Raw genomic sequence first — 14,961 nt, 5'->3', positions numbered from 1 at the left:
GCCCCAGGGGCTCTGCAAGGCAACCTCCTCACCCTCCTCCAGGCCTGGGGGTGTGAGGGCTCCCCAGTGCAGCTGCCTGGGGCTCCCCCCAGGCCTGTGCAGTTCCCGTAGCACTGCCCGCAGCTCTGCGACAGCCCACGTCGGCCCCTGTCCACCACGCTGTGGCAGGCGCCTCCTGCCAGCCCCACCGACGGCCGTTCAGAGATGCTGGGACCCACCTGTGCCTCTCGGGGCCGCGGGGCTCCCTGAGGGCGGGCCCTGCACCCCTCCTGCATTGAAACATGGCCACGGAGGCTGCGCCAGGGCCGCGTGCTCCCGCACCCAGGCGCCGCGCTGACTTGCGTGAGGGGCTTTCCGCCCATGTGGTGAGACCCGGGCAAGGCCGGCCAACGCTTCAGATCACACCAGCTGGCCCACCGAGCCAGGAGGGAGGCCTCGGGCTGGAGCTTTTGCAAGCAAGGCTGGAGCTCCTGGAAACTCTGACAGCCAGTGAGGCTGGGTGGGGAGCTCCAGCTGGCAGGCCTGGCTCCGGCCCCTCCCCACACAGCGAGCAGGTGCTGGGCTAACACAGGGCACCCCCTTGCGTCACCGTCTGTCCTAGGGGACAAGGTCATAGACCAGCAGGGTGGACCCGGTGAGAGGCAGCCACACAGGCTGACCTGTGTCAGCATCTGGTGTGATGGGGCCCAAAACCCTGCGGGCCGGTGTCCCTGAGCCCCTGCGGAGGGCGTCCCCAGGTCTGTCCCCTGGACGGAATCCTAAGCCCACAAAGCCAGGACACAGCTGAGAGGCCCATTTTACCAGGCGGGGAAACGCCCGGAACACCACAGGGCATGGCTGAGCGCTTAGGAGAGGCAGCTGAGAGCTCCAGGCTCTGAAGTCAGACCTTCCTCTGCCCCAACGGCTGTGTGGCCCGGCTGGGTCCCTGGCCTCTCTGCACCCCAGCTTCCTGGGCCACACGGGGAGAGTGACAGCAGCGGCCCCATCACATCCAGGCTGGATCCGCAAGGCGATGCCTTCGGGATGCTCCCGGCTCCGTCTCCGCGCCTCCCGCTCCCACGCTCCCCACGTAGTGGCCCAGTGACGGGATCTCCTCCGACTCCACAGACAGCGCGGGGCACAGGAAGGCCCGCACGAGGTGGCCCTCCGCGTGGAGGTGGCGCCCCCGGCAGGGGAGCGGGCGAGGGTCCCCCCGCACCTGCCTCCTGCGCGGGGGCGGCGAGAATTAATTAGCGAGCGCTTTGTGAAGCATTTGAAGCCGTGAAGGGCCCGGCAGCTCTGAGCAGCATCATTATAAATATTATGGTTTTATTTATAGACGGCGGAGGGGGCAGGAGGCAGCCCGGGGATTCATGTTTTGCCAGCTCCATCACCTTCTAGACGTAGTCATGTTTGACTTACGTCCCGCTGGCGCCGGGAAGCCTCGGGCGGGAGGCGTCGGCGAAGACAGGGCCTCGTTATCCTCCCGGCCCTGAGTGTGGGGAGCGGAGGGCCCGGCAAGGGAGGGGACGCTGCCGGCCGGGCGGGGGAGGCTGCGCTGGGGATCCCCGGGAAAACCCTCGGCTGACCCCTCCCCCGCAGCCCAGCTCAGGCCTGGAGGGGGCTCAAGGCCAAACAGAACCAGGGTCCCCAAGGTCAGGAGGCGGGGGGGCAGCGGCCCCTCAGCCACAGTGGGACACCCCCGACCTGCCCCATCGCCCACTGCCCCTCCAGGCTGCTGGGGCCAGACAGGAAGCTGGGAGCTGGGGCGGCGGGGGCATTTCAGGCCTGCAAGCTTCTCTGCCTGGCACGGCCGGCAGGCGCTTCCTACATCCCCGCACGGCCCCAGAGGCAGGCAGGACTGGATTCCACCAAAAGGCTCTGGCCCAGCCGCCTGGCCTTGGGGCTGAAGGGGACGCCCCTGCCAGAGGTCGCAGGGTGAGTTACCTGCTCGGTCTCAAAAGACACACCCCACCCGACCCCCAGGACTCAAGCCAGACGAGCCGTCTGCACACAGGGTGATGGGATCCCACGCTCGCACGCTGTGGCCCCCACTCCCGACCCCTCTCCCAGCCACGTTCGTCCCGACAGGCCCCGGGGCAGCCTTTCTGACACTCCCACGAGGAAACTGAGGCTCAGGGGGTGGGGCCGTGGGCCCCAAGTTGATGGGGCGGGGGACACAGAACCCAGCTGGAGCTCCTTCTCTGTGGCAGCAAGTGGGGGCCGCGCGTGCCCGTGCACACACCCTGCACACTGCATCTCCACACCCCGGTCCTTCGGAGTCAGGAGACGGGGCGCAGGAAGCAAAGGAGGCAGGAAGGAAGCGGGGAGAGGCCTTCCTGAGGGAGGAAGGACACAGAGAGGCGGGCCGGCAGGGTGACCCTCCAGCCCGGGCCGGGTCCCCCCCATCGGACTGGGCAGCCCTGGCCGCGGGGCTGCCTCCCTCAGCAGAGCAGGGGCGCCTGCAGCCCCCAGCCTTGCAGCCGCAGGCTCAGCTGACAGCCGGGGCTCAGCCCGGGTGGGCCCGCGGGGCACGTCCCACCTGGTTCTCCCACCCCAAGTGCAGAGAAACGTGTGAGTCCCCAGGGCTGTGTGTGTGTGCTCAGGCCCCCGCGGTCACCCCACACTGGACGCTGTCAGCCTGAGGCACCCCTCACTGGCCAGCGAGGGGCTGGGGTCCCCCTCAACCCACCCACGAGCCAGCCCTGAGCTGCTCCGTCCCAGCGCTGCCCTGGGCAATGTGGCCTGGGTGCGGGCCTCACCTGTACCGGTGTGGCACCAAGGCCAGAGGGCAAAGCTGCCGGTCACGGGGCAGGCACTTCGGAGGGCTCGGGCTGGCCTTGGGAGCTGTCTTGTGTGCTCCTGGCCGAGGCGGGAGTGGCACATGGGCCCCGTCCCCAGGACAGCCACACTGCCCAGACTCAGGCCGCCAAGAGCCCTGCCACTGCCCGGGAGCCCTCCTGTGGGGTCATCCCAGGACGCCGAGGGGTGAGGAGCCCGAGTTCAGGACCACTGCCTGCGACAGCGCCCAGCTGCGGGCTGCAAGGCAGGGGAGGGGGCGCGACCCCCGCCCCGGCCCCCCTCCCCCACGCCTCTGGCCCGTCATCAATGAGACGGTGGAGCTCCCCGCAGGGCTGGCACCGAGGCTGCACCAGGGCCAGCGGCGCTCCTCCCACGGGCATGGGTAACAGGTGCTGGCAGCCCCCGGAGGACAGAGCCCACCCGGCAGGAGGCCCAGGCCTCGTCCTGCGCCCCCCCCACGCCCCCCCGACCAGGGCTCTCAGGGCCGCACAGAACCACCCTCCACGGCTGGCGAGGAGAGTCGTACGTTGTGTTTGGAGCTCGGAAGAGCTGTGTAGGAGGGTTTTTACTGCCTGTTCGTGACTTATAAATCCAGCAGGAGGCAAGAGGGAGGCGGGTCCTGATGGGATCAGGTATTTATCTAATGACCCATAAATCAGGCTGGAGGGCCGTGCTGCCTGGGGAGCGCGGCCAAAGCTCCAGATTTATGCCCCAGACGGGAGAGCACAGGCCGCGTGGCTCTGGGCTGGGCAAACGGGAGCCGCCCGGGCCCTGCCGGTCCTGGGCCCCGAGGACCCCGTGAGCCGCTCCTCCCTGCAGCGCCCCCATCCACCTGGGAGGTGCGGGGCCGGCATCACGGCACCACGGTGGCTGAGCATGTGTGTGCCGAGGAGAGGGTGCCCACAGGGGCCCCACAACAGCCGGCGCTCCTGACAGCAAGGCCACGAGACCCAGCGCTGGGGAGCACTGGGGAGGGGCCAGGCACGGGGACACCCCAGCCCCGAGACTGCAGCACCCATGGAACGGGAGCATGGGGTCGTCCACTCTCCCCCAGGCCCCGGGGGACCAGCAGCTGGAGTCTGACGATGCCCAGGCTTACAGATGGACAGGCCTCGGGAAGGGGTCAGCAGCACTCAGTGGACAGCCCCGGGGCCCCGCCGGGGGCCATGTCTGCTGACACTGGCAGCCTCTGCACACGCTGCCCCCTCCAGCTGGGCCCATGGTCCCCTGAACCCCCTTCCACTCCTCAGGTGGACACCTGGACATCCGTCTGTCCGAGCCTTGCCCGACGCCCACAGCTGGGCCAGGGGCCCCCTCTGGGCTCCCACGGTTCCCTGGGCTTCACCCCAAGTCAGCAGGGATCACACCTGGGGCCGTGCCTGGCTGCTGACGGTCGGTCTCAACAGGCGGACGCCCGCAGCTCATGCTGTGTGCCCAGCACTCGGGTGGTAAGCTCAGCGAGGGCATGCTCTCGGGGGCTCATCCAGCCGCACTCTGTGCATGGTGGCCCCCAGGGAGCTTCAGGCTGCACGTCAGGCCCCACCTCGCCCTTCCTACCCCCACAGGGCACCTGGCCGCCGCCCGGGCGCCCCCTCATCCACCGCCCACCACATGCTTGCCTCCCGCCCAAGATTCCACCCTTCAGAACAATGCTGTGCTCACCACCCCCAGCAAGCCCACCCTGACCACACGGAGGTGGCCAGAGGAACTGCAGCTGGGCACACCTGCCCCCCCAGCCAAACACATGCTTCCTCTGCCCTCCTGCCAGCCTAAAGGAGAAAGGTCTGCACCAGAAGCTGGGGCCCAGGTCCAGCACGGGACCCCGGACAAGCCCTGGAGCCTGCGGGCTCAGTTTCTCTACACGCACACAGGGCGGATCAAGCTCTCTTTGCCCAGGTCCGAAAAGCCTGGCGGGCAGACACGTGGCCAGGCCAGCCGCTCAGCGCACACGGGAGCCCAGGCAGCCTCTGTGGGGTCCACAGATACACCGCCCCTCCAAGGGCTGCGGCCGAGCCCCCTGCCCATGGTGCACCCCTCGGGCGCCCTTGCAGCCCAGCCGAGCTTTTGGTTTCTCACCAAGAGCAATGGGGGCTGAAGGGATTAAAACAAAAACAAAGGAAATGAGATGAAACCTGCAGTTCCCCAGCGAGGACAGTCCTCGGTGGTGAGCCACCAGCCTGGGGACCCCGACAAGCTGGGGCGGGGGAGGCAGACAGACCCGAGCCACGCGTGGACGGTGGGAACAGCCAGACGGGCGACCCTGACCCCAGACAGCACCTCCCAACCCCAAGAGGGCGGGCATGAGACTCGGGGGATGGGCCCACTCTGTGCCCAGCACTCCGCACCCAGCACCCAGCACTCAGCACAGACACGGACCAAAACGGAGAGGAGCCACCAGAACACAGGAGCCACCAAAACTGCAACAGAGCGACCGGGGCCCACCGACGCAGGCACCGTGAGGAGCGAACACTGGGCCCCGGCCGGTCTGGCTGCAGAGCCTGACAATTTCCAAACACGACAGTGACCTTCTATGCCACCCCTCCCCACCTGCCCCTAAAAAACGCTCGGTGACCGTCACAAATCCAAAGCCAAGGGCCCCCCAGCCAGGTGTGCAGGAGGAAGCAGAGAGCAGGGCCCGGCGTCCAGCGGGCTCGGGGACATCGTGACGGGCTCTAGATTCCCTGCCACCCGCCCCCCAGTCAGCGCCGGCCCCTCAGGGTCTCCTCGACTGTCCCCTTACCGGACATCGGGAACCAGCCCCCAGGACCCACATGCACCTGCTCTCCTGGGCTCGTTTCCTTCGGGGCCCCCACCTGCCACCTCCAGCCTCTCCGGGGGCCCATACGACCTTGAAGAGGCTCTGATCAACGCCTGTCACCAACAGGGCTGGAGTCACCGGCAGGCAGGACCGAGGCTGAGCCCTCTGTAAGCCCAGAGCCTGGCACACAGCCGGCACTCAGTAAAGATCCAGTGAGGGAGGGAGTTCCCGCTGTGGCTCAGCGGTAATGAACCCAACTAGTAACCATGAGGATGTGGGTTCAATCCCTGGCCTCGCTCCGTGGGTTAAGGATCTGACATTGCCATGAGCGATGGTATAGGTCGCAGACACAGCTCAGATCTGGCATTGCTGTGGCTGTGGTGTACGCCGGCAGCTGCAGCTCCAATTCGACCCCCAGCCTGGGAACCTCCATATGTCACGGGTGCATTAAAAGAAAAAGATTCGCCGAGCGAGACCCCGGCCCGCAGGGATGAGCGGCCTCTGGGGGAGCGTGCGCCCCCTCAGCCGAGGCAGGCAGAGCTGCGAGTCCAGGGCCGGACCGGTGCTCAGAGGAGACTGGACGAGGAGGCCGGGGCGGGGAGGGGGTGCCGCCCCGCCCGCCCGGGGTGCCTACCTTCACGCTTCATGCCCATGGCCAGGCACTTCTGGTAGCGGCAGTACTGGCACCGGTTCCGCTGGCGCTTGTCGATCAGGCAGTCCTTGTTGTCGCGGCACGTGTAGGTCAGGTCCTTGCGCACCGTCCGTTTGAAGAAGCCCTTGCAGCCCTCGCAGCTGTACACCCCGTAGTGCTTGCCTGCGGGCCCAGTGCCAGTGAGGGAGCCGGCCTCCCCGCGCCCCAGGACCCCGGACTCAGCCTCGCTGCCCCTGAGCCGGCGGCCCGGAGAGAGGACGGCCGGCCGGGCCCTGGGCTGCCACGCTGCGTGGGTGGGGGGCCCAGCCCGCCTGCGCCCCCATCAGCCCCGCTGACAGCTGCCTCCTCCGCCGGGAGCCTCCGCGCCACACACCACTTACTGCCCACACCCCCGACGACACAAACATACTAGAAGGCCCAGAGTGAAAGGCTTCGGGGCCCCCTCTCTGGCCGGGCCAGACTCCCCCTCTCGCCCCGCTCGGGGGTCCTGCAGCCCCGCTGTGCCCAGGGCTCACCTGAGGAGCGGTCCCCACAGATGGCACAGATGTGCTTGGTGAAGGACGCCATGTTCCCTGAGGGGTGGGCCGGGACTTTGAGGACCCCGTTGATGCCCAGCGGGGGCTTGATGTCCTCGCTGCTGCTGACCGGGTTCATGGGCGAGCTGAGCTGAGGAGGGGAAGCAGGTCAGCCTGGCACCAGGACGGTGCTGCCCCACCCCACGTTACAGACAGAGAAACCGAGGCGCAGAGGGGGCCCCGCCCACCCCCAGCCGCACTGGGGGCAGCCAGGCCGGGGGGGCTGTCCTGATTCCGGGGTCCCACCCTCCATGGGACCCCCACCTAAATAAGACCTGCCTGCCATTTCTGGGCGCTCCCCCAACAGCACAGCGAGAGCCCCTGGACCCTCTGCTGTGGCAGGTGCTTGAAGGACCCCCCACCCACAGATGAGCTCTGAGGCCTGGTCACAGCGTGGAGGGAGGAGGGCCAGGGTCCAGCCCCGCAGGCGACACTGTCCCAGCCTCTGTGGGCAGGGTGGGGGGTCTCTGATCACGCGACCCAATGAGAAAGGGAGTTGACGCCATCCCTCTACACACACACACACACACACACACACACCCTCCGCCCCTCCCGCCAGCCTGACGCTGCGCCAGGAGGAAGCGTGGGAAACTCACCAGTCACCCTGGCAACAGCTGCCGCGGCCACAGTGACACAGCAGTTTTGGTTCCGCTGCACCCACCCCAGCTCTCCCATCAGCACCAAGGGCCCAGAGGTGCTTCCCGCTGCCTCCTGAGAGCCTGCCGGTCTCCGCAGGCGCCAGGACCCCAGCCTGGCAGCCCCCAGCACCCCCACTTCTGCAAACCCCCAACAAAGGCGGAAGTCAGCCCTGCAATGTCTCTGGACAGACGGCAGCCAGCCGGCCGTGCAGTGCCTGGTAGCCCGGGGCTGGGCCCTCCTGCCAAGGGAACCTCACCCTCTTCCGTCCCCGCAGCCCTGGGCTCCCATGCCCCTTTCTCACGGGACAGGAAAGCACAGGGCACAGACCACCCCAAAGGCTGTTTCAGCCCAGCCTTGGTGCCTGCAGTGCCCCTTCTGGCCCAGCCAGCTCTGGGCTCTGCCTCCAGCCTGTGGGTCCTGTTGTCCCGCGAGGACACGTCACCCACAGGGCCTGGGGGCTGCAGGGAGGCTGGGAGGCCAGCTCCAGCCTCTTGGGGCTGCCCACACTCAGGAGGTGGGGTGACAGCATGTCCAGGGGACCAGCCGCAGAACTAGGCGCCCCGTGTAACCTGAGAGCGTGCCCAGTGCAGGGTCTGCAGGCTCCAGGAGCCTCTCCCAGGGAAGGGTGCAGAGCAGGTGGGGGGCCACGCCTTTGCTAAGTGCTCCTGTGCATGGGCTTCCCCACGGGGCAGGCCCCGAGGGAGCGGCGGCCCTGCGGTCTCCTTTCCAGAGCGGACACGGAGCTGGGGAGGGCGGGGGACCGCCGAGGGCACACGTTTGCTCGGTGGCTGCGCAGGTCTGAGCTCAGGCCTCTGGGAGTCATCAGCAAACAAGAAGGGGCACCTGGGGCCCCAGAGGACAGGCTGGCCCAAAGCCACTGAGCAGTGCCATCCATCAGACCTGAGTGCCCAGACAGGCGCCTGGAGGCCCCTGAGCATGCGCCCTACCCGGCCGGCAGAGCTCGCCTGCAGGTGGGAGGGTGCACACAACTCGGGAAATTCTCTGACCGCTCTGAGCCTGAAAACCAGAAAACACAAGCACCTCCATCCAAGGGCACCGCCAGGGCGACAGCGGTTCGTGGGCAGCGCTGAGAGCATGGCTAACGGACCCAGCTTGGAGCAGCAAACGGCCTCTGCAGGAGCACCAGGCCTCGGGGACACCACCACAGCTGGGCCTCGGAGGACAGAAAGCGGCACCCCAGGCAGAAGGCCACCGAGCAGACCCTCGGGGACCGTGAAACCCAAGGACCGCCAGGCAAAGCGCAGGAAGTGGGTGCGGCCAGGAGTGGAAGGTCAGAGCAGGGCCGGGCAGGTCCTGAGGGGTGGACTGGGCCGCCACTGAGGTCGCAAGAGCAGGAGGCCAGGCCGGAGGCTGGGTCCCAGGCCTCGCGCAGCTGGGGGAGCACAGCCACGACTCCCCGCAGCTGGACCCCCTTGGCGGCATCGAGGAGAGGACCTCGGGCGTTTCCTCCTCCTACCGGGGCCCGGACCAGCCTGAGTGAGTAGGGGTCACCTGTCCTGTTCCCCGGCCTGGCCCTTGGGACAGGTCCCTGCCGGGATAAACTCAGGCAGGGCCGCGGCTCCAAGGAAGGCTGCCCAGTGCACACCGAGGAAGGAGCTGCAGGCAGGATGGACCGAGCTGCCGTGAGCTACGGTCCGTATCACGGCCACGCTGGCCCCTGGGCCATGGGCTGAGGGCATCCCTGCCCACCTGGGCTCAGGCTTCCTTCCCCTGGGCACAGCAGTCAGCTCCAGGGGAGCTCGGGGAACCCGTGCACGTAGGAAGATCATGGCCGGGCTGCAGCCCCACCCTCACCCCAGGCCTGGGCCGCCACTTCTCTGCCTCAACTGGTGGGCGGCCCAGCACCAGTTGTGGGGATGGGAGCTGGGCCTCAGGCTGTGTTCACAGCTCCCAGGACAGAGCACGGAGCTGGGGTGGGGGGTGTCTTGTTCTGCCAGGCGCACGCCCCTCCCCAAGGCCTGGGGGCAGCTCCCCTCTGAGCACGGCCAGGGCATCAACACCCCTTTCTGAAGCCCGAAGTCTCCACGGCGTGCAGGGCGGAGCCATCGCGTTTCCCGTTTCAAATCCCTGGCATTTATTTCAGTTCCCGTGGAGCCTACAGGACTTACTAAAATAAGCCCCGCCTCCATCACTGCCCCCAGGTCCCCTGCTCGTCTCGCCATGCCCCCTCTTCCACACCCACCATGCCCTTCCTTCCAGCCCACGCTGGAAAGCCCATTACCCACGGTGAGAGCTGGCGTGGGAGGCCCTTGGCCTCACTGGCCTCCGCCTGCCCGTCGAGGCAGGAGGCAAAGCCTGGGAAGGGCACATGGCCTCATGGACACCCCATCACAAGGCCTCGCAGCCGCAGTGCCCACATCGAGGAACAGGGAGGCCCCCAGGCTGGTGAGGCCGGGCACTACAGGAGCTCTGGGATGTGGTAGGGTGCCCCCTGCGTGCCAGGGGAGAAACGCGGGGCCACTCGGGCAACGGTGCCCGTGGCCCGGCCTGGCTCTGCCCAGACCCCCGCACCTGCACCTGCTTCCCTGTGGGCGGAGGTCGACAGCCCTCCCTGCGAAGCGCCAGCACCCCCCACCCCCGACAACGGCCAAGCGAGGACCTTGCTGGTTCCGGCACTCCGACCCGGCGGGTGTGGTCTGGAGGCGCAGCTGGGGGCATGCGCGCCCCCCCCAATTCCAACTCCACACACACGTCCACAAATATGGGGAACCGCGAGTTTCCGAGACAAACTGCTGAAGCCGAGCAGCTGAACGCGGCTCCAGGAAGGGGTCACGCGGGGGAGTGGAGGCAGGGCCCGAGGACGGAGGCCTCCCAGAATGGCAGCCAGAGGCCGAGCTCCGGGCTCAGACCATGGCTAACCACCCGCAGCCTAACCGGCTTTCGGAGGAACACACAGACACAGACGCGGGGGTCACACGGGGTTTGCACCCTGGCCCCTCCCCAGCCCTCTCTCGCACTGGTCCCCTCATCAGCCTCAAGGGACCTGGAGCCCCTGGCTCACCAGGAGCCTGGACTCACAGCACCCACGATGTGCCAGGGACCTCGCGGCGAGCAGAGCACAACGGAGAACAGGAGCGACGCGGCCCCCAGGCCTCTCCCAGCACCGCCCCACCCCCACTAACAGCACCAGGGGGCATCAGGCACCCCGAAGGTTTGGGGGCATTGCTGCCATCCTCGGGGCGGGGGCGTGCAGGAGGCCAGCACATGCCGCCCCTGTCCCGGTCATTTGCCCTCTCACCTAACGGCACGGGGCAGCCAGCAAGAATCGGGGTGTGGCAGCCAGGCCCAGGCGGGCAGCTGAGACGCCGCCTGCCGGTTTCGGGAAGGTCAGGGGGTGTTAGGGCCCCCGAGGCCTAGCTCTACTGCCCCATCCTCCAGACGCAAAGGGGCGACAGCCAGCCCTGAAAGAGCCAGCGATACGCTCCACCAAGACCAGCTCTACACAGACGACAGCCCAGCCCACGGGCAGCAGGGAGTCCACAGGACACGCGTGTTAACACGGTTACCTGTGCGGCTCTGGACAGTGGAGTCTGCCCTGGAGTCTGTATCCAGCCAGCTTCCCTGTGCCCCCAGAGACGGCTGCCAGACGGGGCCTCCTCCACAGGGACCCCTCCTCTCTGGGGGGGCGCCTCTATGGTGGGTCCTCCCCTCTGGGGGGTCCTCCTCCTTGGAGGATTCCCAGGCATCCAGGGAGCAAGCCGCCAGGAAACCACCGGAACCAGGGGAGGAGATGCCTGTCTGAGCCCTGGGAGCTCCAGACAGCTCTGCAGGGCCTCTGACAGGAAGCGCTCAGGGGACAGGTGGGCCGGGCCCTGGGGTCCCCACGGCAAGACCTGGCAGAGTCAGGCTGCCAAGTGCCAGCTGCATCCCCATCCAGACCCCTGCCCCAAAGCCAGGCTGTTCAGAGAACCATCTGGGCAAACAAGACCGTGGAGACCATCAAGCACCATCGGCGGGAGAGCCGAAGGCACGGCAGGACTCCAGCCTGGCACCCCGAGAAGGGGTCTCTGCCCCAAGCCCGGGGGTCCAGGCAGGGAGCACTGGAACGTGGGGAAGGGCACGGACCTGGACCTGAGAGGGACAGGCCAGGGGCTAAAGGGCAGCTGAGGGCCCTCGGGGCTCCAGGGTGGTGCGTTTAAGCCTGAGAACTCTGAGTCCCCACCCCCCAGAGCTCCCAGTCCTAGGGACTAGGAGGCCCTCACACACACACACACACACACACACACACACACTGGAGGGAGCCTCACTGGAACAGAGGGCCAGCCAGGAAGCTTGGCTCATGACCTCTGAGGGTCACAGGCGCAGGGGTTGGCCAGACCTGGGCGCAAAGCCAGGCTCCGGCCACCTGAGATGCTTCCAAAGCCAATGGCAGCACCTGCCTCCGCGGGGCACAGGAGGAAGCAGGCAGAGCCAGGCCCCGCCCCTCGGGCCCAGGCCCCGCCCCTCGGGTCCAGGCCCAGGCCCCGCCCCCGCACTTACCTGGGGGCTGCCGGTGCCGAAGCCCAGGGTGGGGGTGGTGGGCACCGACAAGGAGTGGGGGCCCATGGGGGAGCTGATGACCGAGAAGGGCGGGCCCATGCCGTTGATGGGGGAGCTCAGGGTGCTGATGGGCGAGTGCAGCTGTCCGGGGGAGCCGAGCGAGGAGCCGATGCCGGGCCCCAGGGAGGGGTGCAGCGAGGGGGCGGCCATGGAGCCGCGGCCCGTGGGGGAGTTGAGGGAAGAGGAGTTCACCTGGGTGGAGAAGTCTGCAAAACAAGAAGCCACAGGAGGCGGGTCAGGAATCCACACCGACTGGCCTGCTACCCTCGGGCCACTGCCGCCACACCAGGCAGGGCCCCGGGCGCCCCCACTGCCCTCCTCCAGCTCCCCGATGCAAATCCCCCTCCTCGCGAGGCCGGGTCGGGCAGGCCCAGAGCGCCCCCTTCCCGGGGAACCAGCCCCACCGGCCCCGTTCTAAGGGTCCAGCTGAGCCCGAGGCAAAAACAGGAAGAGCAGGCGGACGGCTGCTCCCAGATGCCTCTCTGGGCAGGGAGGCCAGGCGGCCGCCCCCGGGACCCTCAGCACCCCAGGCCTGTCCACCTGGAATGCCTGGTGGCCAGGAGCTGCCAGCCCCCTCTGCCACCTACTCGGAGGCCAGGATGAAAGGCTGAGAATGATAACGCAGGCGGACGTTTTCCAGCACCCGCTACGTACGCGGCAGAAACAAGTCCATGTCCTTGACGGCAATGACGGCGCGGAGTTAGACGGCGACGGCAGATGCTATCATCCCATTTTACAGATGAGAAAACGTGGCCTCGTGTCTGTACAGCTGCCCGTGGCAGGGCGGGCCCAGCGCACCACCCGGACCTGCGCAGGTGCCCCAGCAGTGGTGGCCGAGACACCAGACCCGCAGGGCCCTCTGATTCCTGTGCACCCCAGCCTGGTGGTGTGCGGCCCGGGGGCGGGGAGCTTCCAGGTGGGCCTGGTGGAGGGGGCCGGCGTATGTGCCAGGCCTGGAGCGGGGCAACCCGCAGCGGCTCTGGCGCGCCAGGGACCTCCCACACACCAGCCTTTCATCTCAGGGATTTCAAAGCCCCAACCTGCACTAATTAGGCTGCCCTCCCCACCCTCAGGGCCCAGTAGAAGCTTCCCCAGGAGAGAGGCTCTCGGGCAGCAAATCCACTGCCCTCGGGCCTGAGCAGAGCAGAGCAGAGTGGAGTGGAGGAGCCCCGAACAAGGCAGCAGGGGACAGGGTGTCCTGAGCAAGCCTCGCCCGCTCCCGGGGCCTCAGCCTTCCCATCTGCAAAACGGACTCTCGGGCCCCTTCGCGCCAGGCCCTAGGGAGCACACACGCCTCCAGGAGGTCAAGGGGACCACGGGTGCAATGGAGTGGCCTCTGTCGACGCAGCCCCCAGGTCAGGGGACACGCCCTGCTCACACCACCCAACAGCCCCAGCATGACGCCCGCCTCAACTTCCGAGCGGCTGTGCCCTGAGTGTCCTGAGTGTCTGGCTCGGGGCAGGAAGAAGCCCTATTAGTGCACGGCCCCCAAGCCCTCACCAACTTCAGCCACGGGCACAAACGAAATCTTGGGGACACGTGCAGGGGACACGCGCAGGACACCGCTACCAACAGGCAGAGCCGGGACTCGAGCCTACCTGACTCCAGCCAGAGCCAAGCTTTCATCCAGGGCCTTACGGACTTGTCCGCGGAGGTGCTGGGCAGTGGCCAGCCCGTGAGGTGGGGTGGTCCCCGTGGGAACAGACGAGCTCTGCCAACCCGTGGACCCCCATTCTGCCCTGCAGCCCCCAAGCCAAACAGAGGCACGACCAGGAAGGGGGCCTGGACTCCCACCTGCCCGCCAGGGACTGGGGCCTGCCTGGCCCGGCACCCGCACAAGAGCCGCATCTGACCCATCTGAACCCTCGCCCTTCACAAAACCGGGAACAGACCGTTTCACTCAACTGGAAGGTGAGCCTAAGGAATTCCAGAACCGGAGGCAGCAGCACCTTCTGGCAAAGACGGGTCCCGCACACCAGCCCCATCAGCCGTTAGGCTCCCCACACCCACACGGGGACGCTGAACGCCGTGGGCCCAGAGGTCTGCGCCAGGGGCTGGCGAGAGAGGACAAGAGGAAGAGAAGCAGGTAGCAGGTCTGTTGACATAGCCCTGCGGCCACGTCCGCCCCCTGTGACAGACAAGGACGCTGGCACAGGGAAGGCGCAGAAGCTGCCCAGGACACTCCCCTAGCCTGCGGGTGCCCCCAGGCTGAGCAAGCACTCATTTCCACCAGGCCCTTGGGACACCTGGAAGGTCCCCTTTCCTGGCCCTCTACTGCCCCTGCCCCGGGGACTCTGAGCCAGCCTCTCTGCAGGAGGTGCACACCTCTCCCCTTTATTCGGTCCCCAGAAGTACCCCCTGACTTCGAGGGGGACCCTCCACTACGTCTCCAGCCGAGAGCACGGGGGCACCGCTAGGAGCAGGGGGCCCGGCCCCGGCAGTGCATGCAGAAGCCCGAGGGCCTGGCCCCACCAGAGGGGAGCCCCCCGCAGCTTTCCTCCCAGCCTCCGGGCAGGAGACGGGGGTCTGGGGCGCAAAAGGATTCTTGCAGCTCCCCCACCGCCGCGTCCTGCCCGGGTAATCCCGGGGGGGTCGGGAGGGCTCTGAACCAGAGTGAGGACGGGAGGCCCAGGGCCACACCCGCGGGGCCGAGGGCACCGGGGCTTCCAGCTCACGCAGCTGCAGAGGCCCCCCCCGCCCGAGGCCCACCGGGGCCTGAGCTGCTGCCTTGTTTGTTTGTTTGCTCCTGCTCCTGGCAGGAAGGGAGGGAGAGGCGGGAGAAGGCTCTGGCCGGAAGGAAGGAGGGAGGGAAGGGGCCTGTCGCCTGCCAGCTGCCAGGCTGCACCCCAAACTTCCGCAGCCCCCCAAGGAACCCGGCCCGGATCTGAGAACCTCGGGGACGACAGTGGGGAGAGGGCGGGGCACCTGGGCAGGAGAGGAGAGCGGGTGCAGGGAGGGGCTGGAAGGGAGGGGAGCCCGGGAGGGCACCTGACCCC

General features: G+C 67.7%; 1 protein-coding gene across 9 annotated transcripts in view; it reads right to left on the bottom strand.

The window, feature by feature from the left end:
- The window catches only part of RXRA (retinoid X receptor alpha), a 94,384-nt gene that overhangs the window by 14,461 nt on the left and 64,962 nt on the right, over positions 1 to 14,961 (bottom strand). For all 9 annotated transcript variants that reach the window (XM_021071454.2, XM_021071477.2, XM_021071514.2 and 6 more), the window contains 3 exons: positions 11,906 to 12,171; positions 6,707 to 6,857; positions 6,174 to 6,353 (listed from right to left, as the gene is read on the bottom strand). In XM_021071454.2, coding sequence (XP_020927113.2) covers positions 6,174 to 6,353; positions 6,707 to 6,857; positions 11,906 to 12,171 — 597 coding nt within the window. The remainder of the gene's footprint in view (positions 1 to 6,173; positions 6,354 to 6,706; positions 6,858 to 11,905; positions 12,172 to 14,961) is intronic.

The sequence above is a fragment of the Sus scrofa genome, chromosome 1 (genome assembly GCF_054392235.1).
Source record: "Sus scrofa isolate SSC_HxYL_T2T_F1_AM1 chromosome 1, Sscrofa_HxYL_maternal_Yorkshire_Landrace_v2.0, whole genome shotgun sequence".
Taxonomy (NCBI): Eukaryota; Metazoa; Chordata; class Mammalia; order Artiodactyla; family Suidae; genus Sus; species Sus scrofa.
This window is presented reverse-complemented; position numbering and strand designations above follow the sequence as displayed.